We start from the raw sequence: 24597 nt of genomic DNA, 5'->3' as shown, positions 1-24597 counted from the left end.
ACCCCCCCGGCAGGCCGTACTTCAGAAGGACCGACCAGAGGTACTCGTGGTTCACCCGATCAAACGCCTTTGCCTGATCTAAGGACAGCATGTACCCCTTCCAGTGACCCGCTCTACTCCGCTCCACTGCCTCTCGGACACCGAGCACAGCACTAAGAGTACTGCGGCCTGGAACCGAGCAATGCTGGGTCACCGAAAGGAGCTGGGGTGCAAATTTCACCAACCGATTGAACAGTATCTTGGCCAGAATCTTTCTGTCCGTATTGAGAAGTGCTATGGGACGCCAGTTCTCAATACGGCTCGGATCTTTACCCTTTGACAGAAGGATCAGGGCTGACCTCCTCATTGACTTCGGCAGAGTGCCCGAGGATAGACACTCATTGAATACCTCAGTCAAGAGGGGACATAAAGAGTCCTTAAAGGCCTTATAAAACTCGGATGTTAAGCCATCCGGGCCTGGCGACTTCTTCAGAGCTAACCCTTCCACCGCCAGGATTACTTCCTCCTTCCTGATCTCTTCCACCAAAACGTCAAAAGAGAGGTGAGCTCCCGACTCAGGGGCGATGTCAGCCAGGAAAGCCGACATCTTGTCCCGATCCAGATCCTTCTTTCCCAAGAGGCACGAGTAGAAGGATCTGACGACTTCCAGGATCCCCGATCTGGACCGGCTCAGAGATCCCGTACTATCGACCAGTCCTGTCACCAACTTACTACTCACTGACATCTTGCAGTTTCTGTAAGGGTCGGGCGAGCGGTACTTCCCGAAGTCCCTCTCAAAAACCAAAGATGTGTGCCTATCGTACTGGCACCCCCTGAGCAAAGATTTCACCCTGGAGATATCCTCGCGGCTACCTCCAGTCGAGACCAGACGCTCGAGTTTCCTCCTCAGACCCTGATACAGGCGGTACCTGTCCAGGGACCTGAGGCTCGAGAGCTGGCGGAAGAACTTTGCCGCCCGATCTTTGAATATCTCCCACCACTCTGACTTAGTATCACAGAGATCCAGCAAAGTTACCTGACTCTGAAGGAAGTCCTCAAAGGATTGTCTCACCTCCGCTTCCTCCAGGACTCCCGAATTCAGCTTCCAGTAACCTCTTCCCATTTGGGGGGACTCTGAAATATTCAAAGAAAACATAATCAGACAGTGATCGGAGAATTCTACCTCTACGACCCTTAAGGGCGAGAAAATAGCCTCCTCCTTTAAATAAAACCTGTCTATTCTAGACCTAGTCTGACTTCCTCTATAATAAGTGAAACCCCCGTGGCCTGGGGTATGCCTGATGTGGACATCCACCAGACGAGCCTCGCTAGCTACGCTATTTAAAGAGATGCTATCGTAAGCCAGCCGGTCTCTGGCGCCTCCCCTATCCTGGGACCTCGTGATCGTGTTGAAATCCCCTCCAAAGACCACTTGCCGACTCGTAAAAAGAAAAGGCTTGATCCTCATAAAGAGACTTTTCCTGTCCCGTTTGGCCTGGGGCCCATAGATGTTAATTAGGCGCAGTTCTTGTCCCTTCATGAGGACATCCAGGATCAAACACCTCCCCATTTCAACTCGATCACTCGTTGGCTTTCTACCGGTGCGGTAAAAAGGACCGCCACTCCGCTATACGGCTCGGCCGCAAGAGACCAGTAGGAGGGCCCTGATCTCCACTCCCTCCTGGCTTCATGAATCGCCGCCAAATCTGGCAGCCTGGTCTCTTGCAAAAACAAAACGTCAGCCCCAATTCGGCTGAGAAAATCAAAGGCCGCGAAACGAGCCGCATCCGACTTAATGCTGGCGACATTAATGGTCGCCAGTGTCAACAGAGCGGGTGCCGCCATACAGAGTGATCGAGTTAGACGGCCTTCTTCCCAACCCTCCCTCTCCCGGGGCTGTCTTCTAAGGCGGCACGACCCCTCTTGAGGGAGACGGTGGTGTCCATCTCATTTGTCACCACCGCCTCCCCCCGCGCACCACCCCCGGCTTCCTCGGTCTCAGGGCCCGGTTTTGCCACCCCTCCTGAGGACCTTACATCCCCACCAGAGGAGGGCGCGGGGCCTCCCGAAGGCCTTCCCTCCTTCGCCCCCGGTCTCCCACCTTCAACCTCCTCCCCAGAAGAAGAGGAGGCGGAGGTCTCATCCAAGGTGAGAAACCGGTTGGAGAGCTCCAGAGGGGAGTCGGTTAGGCCCTCCCTGGCTACTTTGGTCGAGCCGGGTCTTTTCTTAGTACGGCGTTTCCGTCTAATTATTTTGGACTCCGTCCCGCTATCCTCTGCGGCGCTTTCATAGTGCGAGGACAGAGTCCCCTCGGCACGCTCCAGTCTTTCGTTCTCCTCATTCAACTCCCTGTCCCCTAGGGTCTCCGATGCAGGAGGGGCAGCCGCTTGGGAAGGGGCAGGCATCACCCCAGGACGGGGTTCCTCCCGCTCCCTCTCCGCCTGGCGCCTCTCCCTCCGCCTCTGCCGGGACGGACCATCTTTGTTCTTCACCGACCCCTGAACTCTGCTGTCTCCGCCAGCACCCGCCTCAGCCGAAGGGACCTCCCGGCCCGCTCCTGCGTGAGCTCGGGCCGCATTGACCTCAGAGAGAGGACAACGACTGAAAGGGTGACCGAGTTCACCGCACAGGTTGCATCTAATCTCCCCACAAGATGCGGCTAGATGACCGGTCCCCCCACACAGCGCGCACTTCTGCACTTGGCAGCTGGCGCTGAAGTGTGAGGGGCTGCCGCACTTGTGACAGAGCTTAGGCTGCCCCCTGTAGAAAACCAAAATCCTGTCACGGCCGATAAAGGCAGATGATGGAATGTGGGAAACCGTACTCCCCAGACGCTTGAGTTTGATGTTAAACGTCCAGGCGCCCGACCAAATGCCAAACTCGTTCAGGTTCTTGGATGAAACCCCCTGGATCTCTCCATACCTGCCCAGCCAGGTCATGATGTCAACACAAGAGAGCGACTCGTTACGGGTCAAAACGGTCACTCTCTTGACCTCACTCTGACGGGTTATTGCTTTCGCAAGGAAACCGCGCCAGTCCGGCGTGTTCTTCGCCAGCTCATACCCGGACCAGAAGAGCTCCAGCCCCTCCGGCCGGACAAAGCTGACGTCGAACTCCTTGGAGCCGTACGGATGGATCAAGGCAAAGATGTCGGTCGCCTTGAAACCCATCCCAAGCAGGAGCTCCGCCACCCTCTTTCTTGTAGGGCAAGCTTCATCGCTACTCCACTTGAGACAGACCACATTCCGTCTGACCCCAGGGCCGGTTGTAGGTGACGACCAGGCGGTCTCGCCCCCATTCTGCTCTCGGAAAGCCCTCACGCCATGTCTGTTGAACCAGAACGACAGATCAACCTTCTTTCCCTCTACAGTGATGGAGCTCTCCCCCTTTTTGAGGGCCTCCAGCAGTCGCCGCTGCAAGTCACCATCACCGGACTGTGAGAGCGAGGAAGCTAACGAGGACAGCCCCTCCCCCCCCCACGGCCGCAGCCACACTGGCATAACTTCTGCCAGGCGCCACGGACGCGGGAGGGGCAGCCGAGCCGGCCCCCCCCCCCACCATGCCTAACGCAGATACCGCACCCCGTCCCCCCGGAGGGGCCACACGGGGGCCCGCAGCCGCTTTCTCAGCGGCCGATCGCCCCCCCGCATTCACCCCACCACCAGAGAACGGGCCCGCAGCCCTAACACACTCTGCCACATTCGCTTGGCCACCGACCCCAGAAGCCCGAGAGGCCACGGAGGCACCGGCCGGTTTAACAGGCGCACCAGCAGCTACTTCAGCCACCGGTGTCCCACCGACCCCCACCTCCATAGCCCCCCCAGCCCCAGAGGCCAGAGACACATCACACATTTGTCCGCTAGGAGCAACCCCTTTTCCAGGAGCCACCTCCCGCGAACAAACCGCTGGGCCAGCAGACACTTCCATTACAGAATTCATTACAGCATTCATTACAGCATTCATATTCATAGCTTTGTTATCGCTGCCGTCCTCTCTTAATACTTGGGCGCTAGTGACAATTACCCCCCTCTCTCCAGCGCTTGACTCAGCGCCGGAGGAGGAGGACGCAGAGGCCCCAGCAATAAGCCCGGTCTTTATATATTGTGCTACTGCACTGGGGGATACAAACCCCGCTTTTAATCTCAGCCTTTTTGGCCCTCTTAACATTCTTTATATTTTTTCCTTTAATGGGGGACTGGTGCGCTGTAGAACCACTGCTCCCAGCCACACCAGTCCCCGCTTCTCCTGCTGCCGCCACTCCCGCCGCCACTGTGCGCTGCTGCTTGGGCGCGTCCCCGGACACACCCCCAGCTCCGCCCCCAGACAAGGGAGCATCGCCGGGAGCATCCCCAGGCACGCCCCCAGCCGCGCTCACTACACCGCCTCCCGTCTCCATGTCCAGGACCCTTAGGCTCCGCCCATGTGTGGGAGGAGCAGCGTCGCCGCCGTACCGCCTCAGCTCCATGCCACAAGAGCTCACCGAGGCAGCGGACGGGGGACACTTTTTCCATGGGAGCGGACCCCAGCGCCAAGCCACTCCCCCCTCCCACAGGAGAGCAGCCCACAGCGCCAGGGGCTTCCAACTGGCCAGCACCGCAGCTAGCCCCGCCTCCTCTATTGCCGGCAAGACCGGCGTCCTGCGCTGTCTTTCCAGCACTTGACCCCGCCATGACAGCGGGACCCAGAGGACACACCTGCGGCTCACCCTGCACAGACTTTTCAGCCCGCACAGAGGGAGCCACAGGAACATATACATAGCGAACTTCAAATTTTTGTTCTTTGTTCTTTTTGCTTTTTTTGTTTTTTTTCTTCCCTTCTCTGTCTTTCAATAATTCGTCGCCAAAGGCAAAATCCTTAAACTCCATAGGGGATTCCAGCAGCCGGATCTGTTCCATAAGACCCCCACCGCTCACGCTCTCTTCCTCGCTGAAGTCACTTGCATAGGAGGCACTGTCATCAGATGGAGGCAATCCAACTTGTTCAGCTGGGATCCCAGTTCTGCACTCCAGGCTCTGCAACGGCTCCCGGAATTCAGGGGGTGCAGGGGCAGGCTCAGGCTGGGCTGTCACCCTGGACCCAGTTACCTCACTGGGTTTTGGGGTATCTGCCTCACTATCACTGCCCTCACCACACTGCTTCCCTTTCATCTCCATTTCCATGAAGCGGTCCTCATTTTCCAGCTTTTCTCTGAAAGGACCGCTTTCATTAAGCAGCTTCTCCTTTTCCACCACGGCAGCCAGTGGCGTACACAAAATCCATGGGGCCCCTGTGCGAAACTGATCCATGGGCCCCAAACCCCCCCCCCGCCGCCCCACCCCCAGTGTCCCTGCCCAGTCACCCACCCTCAAGCCACACCTACGCACAGCCCTACATATATATTGCGGCCATACCTCTTACATCCAGTGACGTCTCCTTTGATGTAGATGTTCTCTTTCTTCATCTTCTCCATTCAGACCGGACCACCATGATGATTTCTTTCAGCCATCTCTCATCTCTGCAGAGTTTGACAGACAGACATCTTAGTTTCCTACCCCCATCAGACCCCCAGTCAGCCCCCATCAGACCTCAGATCAGCCCAAAGACCCACATCAGACCCCCAGTCAACCCCCATCAGACCTCAGATCAGCCCAGAGACCCCCCCCCAGTCATCCCCCATGCCCATCAGACCTCAGATCAGCCCAAAGACCCACATCAGACCCCCAGTCAACCCCCATCAGACCTCAGATCAGCCCAAAGACCCCCCCCCGTCATCCCCCATGCCCATCAGACCTCAGATCAGCCCAAAGACCCCCCCAGTCATCCCCCATGCCCATCAGACCTCAGATCAGCCCAAAGACCCCTCATCAGACCCCCCACTCAGCCACCAGATCAATCATCAGCCCAAAGACCCCCAGCCCCCCAGTCATCCCGCATGCCCATCAGACCTCAGATCAGCCCAAAGACCCCCCCCCCCATCAGCCACCAGATCAATCATCAGCCAAAAGAAAAGACCCCTCAGATGATCAGGTCAGCCCAGGCCCCAAAGACCCCAATCCCATCAATAAATTCAGCCCCCCCACTGCTGCTGGTCATTATTCTCAGGCCAGGGCCCTCACTACTCGAGTCAGTGTCCTTTTCCTGGCAGAGTGCCAGTGCAAACCCTCCCCCACGGTCATCTGCCAGGGGCCAGGGGGTCCTCACTACTACTCCAACAAGTCCAGTGTCAGCCCCCCACTGCTGCTGGTCATTATTCTCAGGCCAGGGCCCCCAGGGCCCTCACTACTCGAGTCAGTGTCCTTTTCCTGGCAGAGTGCCAGTGCAAACCCTCCCCCACGGTCATCTGCCAGGGGGCCCTCACTACTACTCCAACAAGTCCAGTGTCATAGTGAGTCAGTGCACTGTGCTGCGGGCCGCTTTTCCTTACTTACCGAGTTACCGTCTGGCGGCTGCTGCAGCGCTGTCTAGGGCAGGGGAACTGTCTTCACTCTTCTGGTCGGCGGTCCTCACTGTTCGTCCGTCCTCTCTCACGTCCGGATCCCGTCTGCCGCGCGCGCATGTTCCCGCGAGACCTGCCACAGGAGTTCACAGGTCTTGTGGGATTGACGCCGTGCTCCTCCTGCCCGGGCCCGGCGCTGACCGCAAGGCAATTGAGATAATAGAGTCAGTCTCTAGCGCACGTGCAGCTGCAGCAGCAGGGGCCAGGGGTCTGCAGGCGGCCGGGCCCCCTGGGGTGCCGGGCCCGGTCGCAGCTGCGACCCCTATATGTACGCCACTGACGGCAGCTTCAATCACTACCTTTAGGTCCCTGATCCTCTCCGCAATAGGGAGTCTCTTTCTGCTGTAGGTATTATTTGCTTTTATCCTTTCAAGCTTTAGCTCATTTCTCAGAGCTTTGAGGTGTCGCCCCAGCTCCTTATACTTCTGTAGGTTGGCTGCTACCCGGGAGCTGTAGGTGGCGGTGGAATCTCCCTCCCACCGGGACCCCCAACTTACCTGGGACGACACCTCCATAGCCTCCGCAGGGACTTCACCTTTCCTTCTTGCGTCTCCATGGGGGACCTGGCTGTTATCACCAGGCTTCTTGACCCCACTTCCGCTCAGGGCCGGTTGCCTGGACCCCCTGCTCCCCCCCGACCCTGACCGGAGAGCAGGGGTCCTCGTCTTGGACACCATGGTCCAAGACCCCACCAACTCCCTAGGGAGAGGCAGGGTCTGGACTGGGAGTAGCTGGAAAAACTCCCTGGAAGACAGGTGGCTCTACAGGGGAAAAGTTGGTGAATCACCCTGGAGCACAAGCTGGGATGCAGGAGCTCCACCCAGGCACGTCTGATCACTGCAGCTGCTAGCACCAGACTGAGCTCAGCAATCTCCGCCCCTGTGTCTCCTACACACTGCTTACACCGTGACCGTATCACCTACACACTGCTTACACCGTGACCGTATCTCCTACACACTGCTTACACAGTGACCGTATCTCCTACACACAGCTTACACCGTGACCGTATCACCTACACACTGCTTACACCGTGACCGTATCTCCTACACACTGCTTACACCGTGACCGTATCTCCTACACACTGCTTACACCGTGACCGTATCACCTACACACTGCTTACACCGTGACCGTATCACCTACACACTGCTTACACCGTGACCGTATCACCTACACACTGCTTACACCGCGACCGTATCTCCTACACACAGCTTACACAGTGACCGTATCTCCTACACACCGCTTACACCGTGACCGTATCTCACCTTTTGGACTCTTGTACACGACTATATGCACTAAAACATGTATAGTGATAGTTAACGGGCGATATTGATCGTGCGTACAGGAGCACATGGCATCTTGATGTTGTTCATGTTGTGCCTCACAATGGGCTATTGTCCCGCATTCATATGATCTATTCTCTATTCGTGCTAAGCAATAGTCCCACCTGAAGCTCGACTTGCACAGCATCATTGTAATCTATGATTGTGTGAACTCCTGTTGGCATGATCAATGCCAGTCCCGACATATGGCCCTCTGGGAATACAGTCGTGTGAAAGAGGCCTTAAAATGAGTTTTCTCATCTCAGACAATAGGGGCGTATCGCTTGGATATGCCCCCATTGTCTTATAGCTGCTGTTCCCCGCACCTATATTGAGAACTGGTCCCCGAAACTGGAGTATGGCGCAATGCGCATGCTCTGCCGCCCTCCATTCTTCTCTATGTGAGAGTTGTGGATTAGCAAACAGTGGTCGACGGACCCCATTAAATCTGGTGTCCTCCAGCCACAGCGCTACCTGCTCCGTTCTCAATATAGGTGCGTGTCCCATCGGTGGTACCCACACCTATCAGACAATGGTTGCATATTCAAGCGATCTGCCACCATTGATTGGAATACCCCTTTAACAGCAGTTAGTCCCTTGTGTGTCCATTGTGGTAATCACACTAGTTATGTCATAGCGTCATAGGGAAATCATTAATCAAACTGTTAAATTACAATTTATTAATGAATTCCTGATGATGCTGATGGACCGTGACTCCCACAAGGGCTGATATGAAAAGGGGCAAGATTGAACAACGAACAAGCCTTTGCTGTTCATGTGCCAATCATAGGGTCTACGATCAATAAAGAGCCAAAAGATAGCTCATTACTGATTGTATTGTTCATGGTTCACCTTTGGCAATAATGTTGTTTAGGGAAAAAAAAATACCAACGGCTTTTCAATAAACGTACAGTAGTGACCCTATGGTGGTTTTAATGTCACCACAGCGGTAGTGCCAAAGGTTACTGTTACCCTGTACCGGCCAATGAAAACACAAATACATCGAAGTTAACTATACATTTTTTTATTTTTGTAAAAATTACAATATATCCATAAAAAAAAAAATATATATATACACATACTATACAAAAAATAAAAAATTTTAGTGGAGTAGGACTGTCGGGTAGGTGGTTTGAGGTTGGCAATGGTAGCCCCCCTGTCCTCTTTATTCTCTGAGCTAAAAATACAGTCCACAAGAAAGGATGTAGGTTGAAATTGTGGGTTGTATAAGGGTCTGAGGAGGATGGTACCCGAGCATGTGTAGAGGTGGTGGGGAAAATAGTGGGACGGAGAAGTAGAAAAGAGACAGAAGGGAACACATGCCCGGGGGCTGGGAATGGGAAGGTTGTCGGTAATGGTCACTGGTGTGGGATGGGGTTGTGGGGGCCGTGGCCAATTTCTGTGACACATTCTCTAAGCATGATATTAAACTCATGCAACTGCTCGGGCGTCATTGAGTCCACCAAATTGATTATGCTTACCCCATAATGGTAGTTAGGGCTGCATTGGAACGCCGACTCTGCTCCCTCCCAGCGGCGAATCAAGGCAGCACTAAACTCCTTCTGATGTTCGTCCAAACCTTCTACAGTGTTGGAAACAACCTCTACACGGTCCACATAATCATTTTGCTTTGGCCTACCGGATCTCTGCATGCTCAGCAGGGCTCTTAAATTTGGATGTCAACCTAAGAGCCTCTGTTGAGCAGAGGGATCCGGTAGGGGACCCGGATTCTCCCAAGCAGATGCATGAGGGACAGGAGGTCTGGCGTTGGCGATCCATTCATTTTCCGGATCAGGAGGTTGTTCAGTCTCCAGAGTGCTGCTCTTAGTTCTGTTAAAAAAAATAAAATAAAAATTGACCTTTAAAAACACCATCCATGTCCGATGCTACGTCTACATTACACCATAAGTTGGCTGTCCAAAACAGGGTAGCCAAACGCTCTGCTGTTACAGACAGTCCCTTAAATTACATTTCTTTTTACATTTCATTTACATTTCTTTAAAAAATATATATAATTTACCTTCTTTGTGCCATTGTGCGTCGCCGTAAACCAAGGCCGCTGTATATGTACTCCCTGAGGTTGCGCCGGACCCAATCGGGACTGAACCTCCTTCTTATAGTCCATCCTGAAGCCATCCTGGATAGATCAGCAACGCGTTGTGTAACCTGTTTAAATGTTGAAAAAAAAAACATAACATGATGTAAGGTTAAGAACAATATGAATGTTTAAAAAAAAAAATATGCTGTTCTTACAACATATCTCCGGAGACACCGCATTTAAATCCCCCCAGGTCTCAGAAAGGTCAGAACATATGTCCCTCTATGGCCGTGTAAGCAGTGTGTAGGAGATACGGTCACGGAGTAAGCGGTGTGTAGGAGATACGGTCACGGTGTAAGCGGTGTGTAGGAGATACGGTCACAGTGTAAGCGGTGTGTAGGAGATACGGTCACAGTGTAAGCGGTGTGTAGGAGATACGGTCACAGTGTAAGCGGTGTGTAGGAGATACGGTCACAGTGTAAGCGGTGTGTAGGAGATACGGTCACAGGTGTAAGCGGTGTGTAGGAGATACGGTCACAGTGTAAGCGGTGTGTAGGAGATACGGTCACAGTGTAAGCAGTGTGTAGGAGATACGGTCACAGTGTAAGCAGTGTGTAGGAGATACGGTCACAGTGTAAGCAGTGTGTAGGAGATACGGTCACAGTGTAAGCAGTGTGTAGGAGATACAGTCACAGTGTAAGCAGTGTGTAGGTGATACGGTCACAGTGTAAGCGGTGTGTAGGAGATACGGTCACGGTGTAAGCGGTGTGTAGGAGATACGGTCACGGTGTAAGCGGTGTGTAGGAGATACGGTCGCAGTGTAAGCAGTGTGTAGGAGATACGGTCGCAGTGTAAGCAGTGTGTAGGAGATACGGTCGCAGTGTAAGCGGTGTGTAGGAGATATGGTCACAGTGTAAGCGGTGTGTAGGAGATACGGTCACAGTGTAAGCAGTGTGTAGGTGATACGGTCACAGTGTAAGCAGTGTGTAGGAGATACGGTCACGGTGTAAGCAGTGTGTAGGAGATACGGTCACAGTGTAAGCAGTGTGTAGGAGATACGGTCACAGTGTAAGCAGTGTGTAGGAGATACGGTCATGGTGTAAGCAGTGTGTAGGAGATACGGTCACGGTGTAAGCAGTTCCAGATGTTTTGGACTACACCTCCCATAATACTTTACCAGCATGATGGGAGATGTAATTCACAGCATGTGGACGGCTATGGTTGCCGACCTCTGAACTCGCGGTGATCACAGTACACAATGCTGGAGCAGCTCGTCACGTGTCAGATGCCCCTTCAATGCTCCCGCCAGGGCGCAGGCCTCAAACACGGGCTTCTTCATTCCACTTCAGGTACTTTGTGTTCCATAGGAGAACATGCTGGTCAGAGTTGTGACACAAAAAAATAAATTAAAATGGTTAGAGCAAATAGCAGAACAGACGCCGTGCAGCAGACTGACGGTGCACACATATATACAGCAGACTGACGGTGCACACATATATACAGCAGACTGACGGTGCACACATATATACAGCAGACTGACGGTGCACACATATATACAGCAGACTGACGGTGCACACATATATACAGCAGACTGACGGTGCACACATATATACAGCAGACTGACGGTGCACACATATATACAGCAGACTGACGGTGCACACATATATACAGCAGACTGACGGTGCACACATATATACAGCAGACTGACGGTGCACACATATATACAGCAGACTGACGGTGCACACATATATACAGCAGACTGACGGTGCACACATATATACAGCAGACTGACGGTGCACACATATATACAGCAGACTGACGGTGCACACATATATACAGCAGACTGACGGTGCACACATATATACAGCAGACTGACGGTGCACACATATATACAGCAGACTGACGGTGCACACATATATACAGCAGACTGACGGTGCACACATATATACAGCAGACTGACGGTGCACACATATATACAGCAGACTGACGGTGCACACATATATACAGCAGACTGACGGTGCACACATATATACAGCAGACTGACGGTGCACACATATATACAGCAGACTGACGGTGCACACATATATACAGCAGACTGACGGTGCACACATATACACAGCAGACTGAACGGTGCACACATATACACAGCAGACTGACGGTGCACACATATACACAGCAGACTGACGGTGCACACATATACACAGCAGACTGACGGTGCACACATATACACAGCAGACTGACGGTGCACACATATACACAGCAGTCTGACGGTGCACACATACACAGCAGACTGACGGTGCACACACATACACAGCAGACTGACGGTGCACACACATACACAGCAGACTGACGGTGCACACACATACACAGCAGACTGACGGTGCACACCATACACAGCAGACTGACGGTGCACACACACACAGCAGACTGACGGTGCACACACAAACACAGCAGACGGACGGTGCACACACACACAGCAGACGGACGGTGCACACATACACAGCAGACGGACGGTGCACACATACACAGCAGACGGACGGTGCACACATACACAGCAGACGGACGGTGCACACATACACAGCAGACGGTGATTACAGAATCCAGTGAGCGACGGATCTGGTGGCAGGTGTGTCCCTCTGGCTGGGGGCAGCTTCTCATCCTTCTCCAAGTGACGAGATGGCTGCAGTTTCGTAGTATTTGTTAAATTAGGGTTGTACACATCTAACACACAGGCCACACGTGGTGCACAGCTCCACATCTAACGCACAGCCCACAAATATAATACACTGCCCCCCCAAATATGCTGCACATACATCCCCCAATATACCGTACCGCACAGACAGTCCCCCCATATACTGCGCAGACAGCCCCCCATATACTGCGCAGACAGACCCCCATATACTGCGCAGACAGCCCCCCCATTTAATGCGCAGACAGACCCCCAAATATACTGTGCAGACAGACCCCCCCATATACTGCGCAGACAGCCCCCTATATACTGCGCAGGCGCAGACAGCCCCCCCCCCATATACTGTGCAGACAGCCCCCCCCATATACTGCGCAGACAGCCCCCCCCATATACTGCCCAGACAGCCCCCCCATATACTGCGCAGACAGCCCCCCCATATACTGCGCAGACAGCCCCCCATATACTGCACAGACAGCCCCCCCATATACTGCGCAGACAGCCCCCTATATACTGCGCAGACAGCCCCCTATATACTGCGCAGACAGCCCCCCCCCATATACTGCACAGACAGCCCCCCCCCCATTTAATGCGCAGACAGCCCCCAAAAATACTGTGCAGACAGACCCCCTATATAATAGAACCTATATATAAGAGGACAATCAATCAAGAACCAATATGAGAATAGCTCCTGCAAAGGGTTAAAAGTGCTTTTGGCATGGATAGTCATACTTACCCTTGGCGCTTGCGCACTGGGATGTAATTTTTCCCTACCACCACATTGCGCAGGCGCGTATATCGGGTGGCTTTTAATAAGTTAACCGCGCTTGCGCACTGACCCGTGATTTTTCCCTACCTCGGCTCCCCGACGCATGCGCAGGTTCCCGCTGTGCTGCTCAATTCAGCCGTGAGATTTTCAGTAGCGTGTCCTTTTGGGCATGCGCAGATGGTGAAATGTAAGGCACGCCCCCCGACGTCATCGCTAATGCGACAGGAAGTCAGAGGGTAGGGAAATCTCACGAGGTAGGGTAGTATAACGCTACACCTGCCATTCTGACCAGTGAGAGCAAGGGGGCGTGGCCAGTGTTGTGTCACTACCTGCAGAATGATTGCACAGACAGGATGTGAGATATCATAACATCCAGGTCGGAGGTGAGGATTGCTGGTGCGGAGGACTGGGCACAAAGGCGACATTGATGAGACTGGCTGCAGGTAACATAAGCATGGCACATACTGGAGCAGCGTCTATTAGTGTCCTGTGTGTCTGACATTATATAATACAGGAGAAGCAGACTGCGGTACTCTTATATTACAGGAGCAGCCTCTGGTGTCATGTCTGTTGGTGTCCTGTGTGTCTGACATTATATAATACAGGAGAAGCAGACTGCGGTACTGTTATATTACAGGAGCAGCCTCTGGTGTCATGTCTGTTGGTGTCCTGTGTGTCTGACATTATATAATACAGGAGAAGCAGACTGCGGTACTGTTATATTACAGGAGCAGCCTCTGGTGTCATGTCTGTTGGTGTCCTGTGTGTCTGACATTATATAATACAGGAGAAGCAGACTGCGGTACTGTTATATTACAGGAGCAGCCTCTGGTGTCATGTCTGTTGGTGTCCTGTGTGTCTGACATTATATAATACAGGAGAAGCAGACTGCGGTACTCTTATATTACAGGAGCAGCCTCTGGTGTCATGTCTGTTGGTGTCCTGTGTGTCTGACATTATATAATACAGGAGAAGCAGACTGCGGTACTCTTATATTACAGGAGAAGCCTCTGGTGTCATGTCTGTTGGTGTCCTGTGTGTCTGACATTATATAATACAGGAGAAGCAGACTGCGGTACTGTTATATTACAGGAGCAGCCTCTGGTGTCATGTCTGTTGGTGTCCTGTGTGTCTGACATTATATAATACAGGAGAAGCAGACTGCGGTACTGTTATATTACAGGAGCAGCCTCTGGTGTCATGTCTGTTGGTGTCCTGTGTGTCTGACATTATATAATACAGGAGAAGCAGACTGCGGTACTCTTATATTACAGGAGCAGCCTCTGGTGTCATGTCTGTTGGTGTCCTGTGTGTCTGACATTATATAATACAGGAGAAGCAGACTGCGGTACTGTTATATTACAGGAGCAGCCTCTGGTGTCATGTCTGTTGGTGTCCTGTGTGTCTGACATTATATAATACAGGAGAAGCAGACTGCGGTACTGTTATATTACAGGAGCAGCCTCTGGTGTCATGTCTGTTGGTGTCCTGTGTGTCTGACATTATATAATACAGGAGAAGCAGACTGCGGTACTGTTATATTACAGGAGCAGCCTCTGGTGTCATGTCTGTTGGTGTCCTGTGTGTCTGACATTATATAATACAGGAGAAGCAGACTGCGGTACTGTTATATTACAGGAGCAGCCTCTGGTGTCATGTCTATTAGTGTCCTGTGTGTCTGACATTATATAATACAGGAGAAGCAGACTGCGGTACTCTTATATTACAGGAGCAGCCTCTGGTGTCATGTCTGTTGGTGTCCTGTGTGTCTGACATTATATAATACAGGAGAAGCAGACTGCGGTACTCTTATATTACAGGAGAAGCCTCTGGTGTCATGTCTGTTGGTGTCCTGTGTGTCTGACATTATATAATACAGGAGAAGCAGACTGCGGTACTGTTATATTACAGGAGCAGCCTCTGGTGTCATGTCTGTTGGTGTCCTGTGTGTCTGACATTATATAATACAGGAGAAGCAGACTGCAGTACTGTTATATTACAGGAGCAGCCTCTGGTGTCATGTCTGTTGGTGTCCTGTGTGTCTGACATTATATAATACAGGAGAAGCAGACTGCGGTACTGTTATATTACAGGAGCAGCCTCTGGTGTCATGTCTGTTGGTGTCCTGTGTGTCTGACATTATATAATACAGGAGAAGCAGACTGCGGTACTGTTATATTACAGGAGCAGCCTCTGGTGTCATGTCTATTAGTGTCCTGTGTGTCTGACATTATATAATACAGGAGAAGCAGACTGCGGTACTCTTATATTACAGGAGCAGCCTCTGGTGTCATGTCTGTTGGTGTCCTGTGTGTCTGACATTATATAATACAGGAGAAGCAGACTGCGGTACTGTTATATTACAGGAGCAGCCTCTGGTGTCATGTCTGTTGGTGTCCTGTGTGTCTGACATTATATAATACAGGAGAAGCAGACTGCAGTACTGTTATATTACAGGAGCAGCCTCTGGTGTCATGTCTGTTGGTGTCCTGTGTGTCTGACATTATATAATACAGGAGAAGCAGTCTGCGGTACTCTTATATTACAGGAGCAGCCTCTGGTGTCATGTCTGTTGGTGTCCTGTGTGTCTGACATTATATAATACAGGAGAAGCAGTCTGCTGTACTGTTATATTACAGGAGCAGCCTCTGGTGTCATGTCTATTGGTGTCCTGTGTGTCTGACATTATATAATACAGGAGAAGCAGACTGCGGTACTGTTATATTACAGGAGCAGCCTCTGGTGTCATGTCTGTTGGTGTCCTGTGTGTCTGACATTATATAATACAGGAGAAGCAGACTGCGGTACTCTTATATTACAGGAGCAGCCTCTGGTGTCATGTCTGTTGGTGTCCTGTGTGTCTGACATTATATAATACAGGAGAAGCAGACTGCGGTACTGTTATATTACAGGAGCAGCCTCTGGTGTCATGTCTGTTGGTGTCCTGTGTGTCTGACATTATATAATACAGGAGAAGCAGACTGCGGTACTCTTATATTACAGGAGCAGCCTCTGGTGTCATGTCTGTTGGTGTCCTGTGTGTCTGACATTATATAATACAGGAGAAGCAGACTGCGGTACTGTTATATTACAGGAGCAGCCTCTGGTGTCATGTCTGTTGGTGTCCTGTGTGTCTGACATTATATAATACAGGAGAAGCAGACTGCGGTACTGTTATATTACAGGAGCAGCCTCTGGTGTCATGTCTATTGGTGTCCTGTGTGTCTGACATTATATAATACAGGAGAAGCAGACTGCGGTACTGTTATATTACAGGAGCAGCCTCTGGTGTCATGTCTATTAGTGTCCTGTGTGTCTGACATTATATAATACAGGAGAAGCAGACTGCGGTACTGTTATATTACAGGAGCAGCCTCTGGTGTCATGTCTGTTGGTGTCCTGTGTGTCTGACATTATATAATACAGGAGAAGCAGACTGCTGTACTGTTATATTACAGGAGCAGCCTCTGGTGTCATGTCTGTTGGTGTCCTGTGTGTCTGACATTATATAATACAGGAGAAGCAGACTGCGGTACTGTTATATTACAGGAGCAGCCTCTGGTGTCATGTCTGTTGGTGTCCTGTGTGTCTGACATTATATAATACAGGAGAAGCAGACTGCGGTACTGTTATATTACAGGAGCAGCCTCTGGTGTCATGTCTGTTGGTGTCCTGTGTGTCTGACATTATATAATACAGGAGAAGCAGACTGCGGTACTGTTATATTACAGGAGCAGCCTCTGGTGTCATGTCTGTTGGTGTCCTGTGTGTCTGACATTATATAATACAGGAGAAGCAGACTGCGGTACTGTTATATTACAGGAGCAGCCTCTGGTGTCATGTCTGTTGGTGTCCTGTGTGTCTGACATTATATAATACAGGAGAAGCAGACTGCGGTACTGTTATATTACAGGAGCAGCCTCTGGTGTCATGTCTGTTGGTGTCCTGTGTGTCTGACATTATATAATACAGGAGAAGCAGACTGCGGTACTGTTATATTACAGGAGCAGCCTCTGGTGTCATGTCTGTTGGTGTCCTGTGTGTCTGACATTATATAATACAGGAGAAGCAGACTGCGGTACTGTTATATTACAGGAGCAGCCTCTGGTGTCATGTCTGTTGGTGTCCTGTGTGTCTGACATTATATAATACAGGAGAAGCAGACTGCGGTACTGTTATATTACAGGAGCAGCCTCTGGTGTCATGTCTGTTGGTGTCCTGTGTGTCTGACATTATATAATACAGGAGAAGCAGACTGCGGTACTGTTATATTACAGGAGCAGCCTCTGGTGTCATGTCTGTTGGTGTCCTGTGTGTCTGACATTATATAATACAGGAGAAGCAGACTGCGGTACTGTTATATTACAGGAGCAGCCTCTGGTGTCATGTCTGTTGGTGTCCTGTGTGTCTGACATTATATAATACAGGAGAAGCAGACTGCGGTACTGTTATATTACAGGAGCAGCCTCTGGTGTCATGTCTATTGGTGTCCTGTGTGTCTGACATTATATAATACAGGAGAAGCAGACTGCGGTACTGTTATATTACAGGAGCAGCCTCTGGTGTCATGTCTATTAGTGTCCTGTGTGTCTGACATTATATAATACAGGAGAAGCAGACTGCGGTACTGTTATATTACAGGAGCAGCCTCTGGTGTCATGTCTGTTGGTGTCCTGTGTGTCTGACATTATATAATACAGGAGAAGCAGACTGCGGTACTGTTATATTACAGGAGCAGCCTCTGGTGTCATGTCTAGTTGGTGTCCTGTGTGTCTGACATTATATAATACAGGAGAAGCAGACTGCGGTACTCTTATATTACAGGAGCAGCCATTTTCTGAAACCCTTTTTTTTAAAAACTTTTTATGGTCATGGTCTTGTGTGGGAGCTTTTGTAGGATGAGGTGACATAATTGGTATCATTTTGGTGTAGCTAGAGCATTTTGATCACTCGACATTATGCGAGTGATCAAAATATTATTTTTACGGCGTTCACCTGAATGGGTAGATCATTTGATATTTTTATGGAGCCTGTCATTACGGATGCGACAATACCTATTTTGTGTATTTATTTCTTTTGCAATTTTACACAATAAAAGCATTTGAAACATCATGTTTTTCGTTTATCTAGGGATGACATTTTTGGGGTATGGAACCAATTGCCAGTCGTCCATATAGTTATAAACTCTTTTTACAATGGCTTCAGCATACAGTGGTCAACGATTAATTGTGTAACTTGAGGGACCATAGTATATTTAGATGACAGTACATTATGCACGTGAATAATACTAACCCCTCAACATTGGAGTTTCAACACCTACTAGTTCAAGCCATAAGGCTGTGCAAATCGAAGTAGTGGATGTTGAGAAGATCTGCCAATGATCACATTTTCAAACACTTAGCTCCAATCTGTGGCACATGGTAGGGTCATAAAAGCCAGAATGAAAGCTACGTTTTTAGATTTATGAAACCTCAAAAATTGCAACAAGTCATGTAGGATGGTTGTGCAATGCTCTCTCTTTGTCAACATACCAGTATATTTTGTCAGTAGATATTGCCAACTTGTTGCAGACTAAAAGAGAACTGAGAGACCTTGGTTTATCAATTTGGCAGTTTTTTATGTTCCTGGGCTGAGATGTCAGCACTGTTTAACATTGTATGTCAGAATTGGAATAACAACAAGAAGTGCCCTGAGGCTAACCTCTGCAAGGACAGATTTTCTGATTAAAAGAATGTCTCACAGAGATCATTCTATACTGCAAGTGAAATTGGACATCACTTCCCAAGTCTAAGGCCTCTTTCACACTTGCGTTGTCCGGATCCGGCGTGTACTCCACTTGCCGGAATTACACGCCGGATCCGGAAAAACACAAGTGAACTGAAAGCATTTGAAGACGGATCCGTCTTCAAAATGCTTTCAGTGTTACTATGGCAGCCAGGACGCTATTAAAGTCATGGTTGCCATAGTAGTAGTGGGGAGCGGTTGGATGACATGCCATGCGATCACGTGATCCATGCGCTTGGGGCGCCCTGACGTCACTCTGGAGCGCCCCCCCGGGAGCCGCACGGACGGTAAGTATACTGCTCCCCTGCTCCCCACTACACTTTACCATGGCTGCCAGGACTTTAGCGTCCCGGCAGCCATGGTAACCATTCAGAAAAAGCTAAACGTCGGATCCGGCAATGCGCCAAAACAACGTTTAGCTTAAGGCCGGATCCGGATCAATGCCTTTCAATGGGCATTCATTCCGGATCCGGCCTTGCGGCAAGTCTTCAGGATTTTTGGCCGGAGCAAAAAGCGCAGCATGCTGTGGTATTTTCTCCGGCCAAAAAACTTTCCATTCCGGAACTGAAGACATCCTGATGCATCCTGAACGGATTTCTCTCCATTCAGAATGCATTAGGATAAAACTGATCAGACGGAACTCTATGCCGGAAGAAAAGAATGCAAGTGTGAAAGAGCCCTAAGGCGGCAAACAGTGTCTACACAAACCATCAGAAGGCATTTACATGACACTGCTCTATGAGCCAGATGTTCAAATATAGGTGTCCCATTGATCTCATGACACCACTCTCAAAGGCTATTATGGTGCACAGCAAGATGGTAGTAGAGTATAGAATGGAGGTCTGTTCTCTTCACCAATGATGTCAGCCCAGTCCCTCTCCTTGGATTATGGTGTAGGATGGCATAGTGTCCGATAGCCAGACCCCTCTAGTCTTCATTTCAGGTATACTAACAGCTCGAGGTTACATTGATTTGGTTGTGAAACAGCCATTTCTCAAAAATGTCCCAGGAGCAGTTTTTCAACAGGATATGAGGCTGCATGCTGCTCATGCTACTGTGACCAGCTTGCATGGCCTAAATGTGCTACCATGGCCTGCAGCATCGTTGGACTTGTCTTCTATCGCACACATATGGGTGTCATTGGGTTGCATTTGCAAAGAGAGCTGCAGGTCATGATGATTTACATGCACAAGTGCATTTAGTCCGGCAGAACATTACTGTGCTGAATAAATTTTATGTTTTGAATATTTTATTTCCATTTTTATCATATGCAAAATATTAACATGCCTATCGATTCTGTGATTCCCATAGTTTCATAACTTTTCCTTCTTGGTGTTGCAATTTCAATGTTGAGGATTGCAATAAGGTTCTTCATCAGAGGAAATCCTTCCCTTAAGGCCCCATGCACACGGCCGTTGTTCACAGCCGTGTGCGGGCCGTGGAACCGCGGCCTGGATCCCTCCTGAGAGCAGGAGCGCACGGCGTCACTGGTTGCTATGACACCGTGCGCTCCCTGCTGCCGCCGCAATACAGTAATACACTGGTATGATCTATACCAGTGTATTACTGTACTGTGCTGGCAGCAGGGAGCGCACGGCGTCATAGCAACCAGTGACGCCGTGTGCTCCTGCTCTCAGGAGGGATCCAGGCCGCGGTTCCACGGCCCGCACACGGCTGTGAACAACGGCTGTGTGCATGGGGCCTAACAAGAGTGTTGCGCACTGATAAAGTTTCCACCTCCCATTTAGCAGGTTGTGGGTTTGAGACCCAGAGGAGACTACCCGAAAAAAGACAGAATAAAAGCTAAATATACAGGGCTATCCCCAAGCACTGTCAGAATGCTGAAGGGCCTCTTCCCCCAAGGCTCATAAGCAGAGTTTAGTGTGAGAAATTATAATATATAAATATATATTAAATATGTACTACATATAATACACCCTCTTACTGGGTCTGATTCCAAGGTTGGATGCAATAAATGAGACACAAGAGTGAGCATATAAAAAATATATATGGTATAGTGTTGAAAATGTATATTACAGTTATTGAGTATACAGTATATGGAGTTACAGTGGAACAAAAAGAAATGCATATTACATACATAGACACAACAATAATTGCAGTTTACAAATTCCAAGATACAATATAATGCTACTTTCCACTTCACCACCATGACGGCCCAGAGAGATTGACCCCTGACCTCTGTAGGGGCAGGAACAGAGATAGGTTTAAAAGGACCCCTCCCACCACCATTCACCAGTGTGTTCCTGCCCCTATAGTGGCCAGGACAGAGTAAAGTCCTCTCTGGCTTCCAGGGAGGTGAAGTGGACCTCGTTTATTATTTTCTAGTACCTGGGTGACCGCGTCGGTGGTGCTCTTGCCTCCCTTGTGGCTCCTTTTCACCCAGGGATGCGTCCCCTGCTCTCCGGCGGACTCGTTCTCAAGCTGACAGGGGACGCCGGGGTCACGCTCCCTTGTGAGGGAAGCCTGCCCTGAGAATGCCGCGGGTCGCCTACCTCTCGGAGGTAGCCGACCGGAAAGACGCTCGCGGCCGTCGCGCGCGTCTGACGTCACTTCCGGGCCGCAGGCCGGAACCCGGAAGTAGATGGTTTTTCATAAAAAAGGACGCTAACAGCTTTCCCGCTGCGCTATCTGCATCGCTCTCCTACCAGAGATGTCGGACCAGGAGAAGGAGACACAGCAGAAGGAGCAGACCGCTCCAGAGCGCCCTAGCGTGAGTAGCCCACCTGGGCACGGCGGCTTATTAGTTGGCTACAGGGGGAGGTTGTGCCTTAGAGAGTAACCACTGTCCCCTCCCCCTGGTGGTGTCTGCTGGTATACTGCATTTAATTTTGCTCCTATACCAGATTGACATTAATTAAATGGGCTGCCTCTCTCTCTCTCTCTCTCGCTAGGCCAAACTTACTTTAAAAAAAGTTAAGAAGACCGCCAGATGCATCCAGTGTACCGTCAGGCTTCCTGAGGATTACACAAAAAAACTGTGCAGGATTGCATCACTAAGATGGTGAGAGATGAACAGCCCTCAATCATGCAGGAGTTCAAAGACCCAGGGGGGCAGACATCCCCTCTGACTCCGAGGATTTAGAGGAGGATGCATCATCCTCTAAAAAAGAGGAAGACGATCACCTATCTGAGGGCGAGATCATTGAGGACTCCAGAAAATTTTCCTTCACTCCCAGTGAGATGAGCGACCTTTTAAAGGCGGTCAGGGATACCATGGGGGTAGAGGATGTTCAGCAACCCCATACAGTTCAGGAGGAAATGTTTGGGGGATTGAGGGTCAAACGCTCCAGAGTATTCCCCATAAACGAAAATATTAAGGAGATGGTGATGGATGAATGGGCCCATCCAGAAAAGAAGCTGGGTATATCCAAAGAATTCAGGAATCGCCTTGCATTTGACCCTTCAGACTCAAAAATTTTTGACGAAGTCCCTAGAATCGATGTACAGGTGGCCAAGGTCAACAAGAGAACCTCACTTCCATTTGAGGATTCCTGTCAGCTAAAGGACACGATGGAAAGAAAGGCCGACAGCTTATTAAAAAGGTCCTGGGAGGCGGCTATGTTTAGTGTTAAGACAAACATAGCCGCTACTTCAGTCGCTAGGTCTATGTACCTATGGCTGAATGAATTAGAGGATCATCTAAGCAGCAAAACGCCTAGGGAACAGATATTAGATTCCATTCCCTTGTTAAAATCTGCTACAGGTTTTCTTGCGGACGCCTCTGCAGAGACAATTAGATTTTCGGCAAAGGATGCAGCCCTGTCCAACGCAGCCCGGAGGGCGCTTTGGATGAAATCTTGGTCAGGAGACATCCCTTCCAAGATGAAATTGTGTTCCATAGCCTTCTCGGGCGAATACGTGTTCGGCCCTGTACTGGACACGATCCTTGAAAAGGCTACGGATAAAAAGAGGGGTTTCCCTGAGGATAGGATCCCTAAAAAGAAACCTTCCTTTCGTGGTCAAAATACCCAAAGCAGTTCCTTTCGTGGTAAAGGAAAAACCGGACGTTGGAGTTACCCCAAAGGGGGGAGAGGTAGAGGGTTCTTGCTTAATCCCCAAAACAAGGGCGGTGAGAAACTGTGACGCCAGGATAGGGGGAAGACTATCCCTACATTTTGCTCAGTGGCAACAGACTTCTCCGAGCCTCTGGGTGCAAAATCTGGTCAAGTTTGGATACAAAATAGAACTATCTTCCCCCCCTCCGAACGTATTTCTGATTTCTCACCACCCTTCTCCTTTTCAGTACAGCCAGATCTGGAAGGAGGTCCAAAATCTTCTGGACCTAGGAGTAGTAATTCCAGTTCCCGAACTTCAACGAGGGCGGGGGTTCTACTCCAGCCTCTTCTTGGTAAAAAAGCCGGGGGGCGCCTTCCACATGATCATAAATCTAAAGAGGCTAAACAAATTTGTGATCTACAAAAGGTTCAAGATGGAATCTTTAAATTCTACCATCCCCTTAATCCAAAAGGATGCGTCCCTCTGTACAATCGACCTGAAGGACGCATATTATCATGTTCCCATTCACTCCCAGTCTCAGAGGTTCCTGCGCTTTGCAGTAGGGGATCACGAGGGGTCTGTTCACCACTTCCAGTTCGTGGCTCTCCCCTTCGGGCTGGCCTCAGCCCCAAGGATTTTCACGAAACTGGTGGTAGAGATGGTCGCCTCCCTGAGACCTCAGGGGGTGACGGTGGTCCCTTATCTAGACGACTTTCTACTTATTTCAAACACGGTAGGTCAGTCTATAGCAGATCGAGAAATCTTCTGCTCCCTTCTGACATATTTAGGTTGGGTGATAAACCTAAAGAAATCCTCCCTAGTTCCGAATACCAGGGTAAAATTCCTAGGGGTTTTGCTGGATTCAGAAAAACAAACAACATTCCTTCCGGCAGAAAGAATCCAGAACCTACAGTCATCAATCAGAGCCTTCCTGAGACGTCGCTCCTTCTCGTTCAGAGAAACGATGAGCCTTTTAGGTCAGATGACAGCCTGCATTGTAGCAGTCCCATGGTGCCAAGCCCATTACAGAGCCCTTCAGTCCTGGCTTTTAAGGAAATGGGACAAAAATCTGACCTCGTTGGACAAAAAGATCCTGATCCCGGGCCACGTAAAGTCTTCAGTCCGGTGGTGGCTTCACACAAGAAATTTAGAAAAGGGCATGGTCTGGTTCAAGACCCCAGCAGTGCATATTCAGACCGATGCCAGCCTAAAAGGATGGGGCGCAAAAATTTACTCCGATCTGTACCAGGGAGACTGGCCTCCAAGGATTGCAGCCCAGTCCTCCAACTACAGGGAGCTCAGGGCAGTTTGGGAGACAATACGAACAGCTGCTCCAAAACTACAAAACCAACATATAAAGGTCTATTCAGACAATATAACGACCGTGTCCTACCTCAAGCATCAGGGGGGCACACGATCTCAGAAGCTGGAATGTCTATCCAGGAAAATCTTCCTCTGGGGGGAAAAAAACGTAAAATCAATATCGGCAGTTCATTTAAAAGGAAGCCTAAACTGTGCAGCAGACTTCCT

General features: G+C 50.2%; 1 protein-coding gene and 1 long non-coding RNA gene across 3 annotated transcripts in view; one reads left to right on the top strand and one right to left on the bottom strand.

Moving 5' to 3' along the window:
* Positions 1–8866: 8866 nt before the first annotated feature.
* LOC122941378 lies at positions 8867–12636 on the bottom strand. Of its 2 annotated transcripts, none has more exons than XR_006390437.1 (4): positions 12389–12636; positions 10989–11187; positions 9794–9939; positions 8867–9603 (listed from the first exon to the last, which is right to left on the bottom strand). It is a non-coding gene; the product is annotated as an uncharacterized LOC122941378 (long non-coding RNA). The 2 variants fall into 2 exon arrangements; XR_006390438.1 differs by having other exon boundaries at positions 11041–11187.
* A 970-nt stretch (positions 12637–13606) lies between these two features.
* The window catches only part of LOC122941359 (gastrula zinc finger protein XlCGF57.1-like), a 91116-nt gene continuing 80125 nt past the window's right edge, over positions 13607–24597 (top strand). Inside the window, exon 1 of the mRNA XM_044298546.1 lies at positions 13607–13709. Within this exon, the coding sequence (XP_044154481.1) occupies positions 13694–13709 (16 nt within the window). The 5' untranslated portion in view covers positions 13607–13693. The remainder of the gene's footprint in view (positions 13710–24597) is intronic.

The sequence above is a fragment of the Bufo gargarizans genome, chromosome 6, assembly GCF_014858855.1.
Source record: "Bufo gargarizans isolate SCDJY-AF-19 chromosome 6, ASM1485885v1, whole genome shotgun sequence".
NCBI classification, from domain to species: domain Eukaryota; kingdom Metazoa; phylum Chordata; class Amphibia; order Anura; family Bufonidae; genus Bufo; species Bufo gargarizans.
This window is presented reverse-complemented; position numbering and strand designations above follow the sequence as displayed.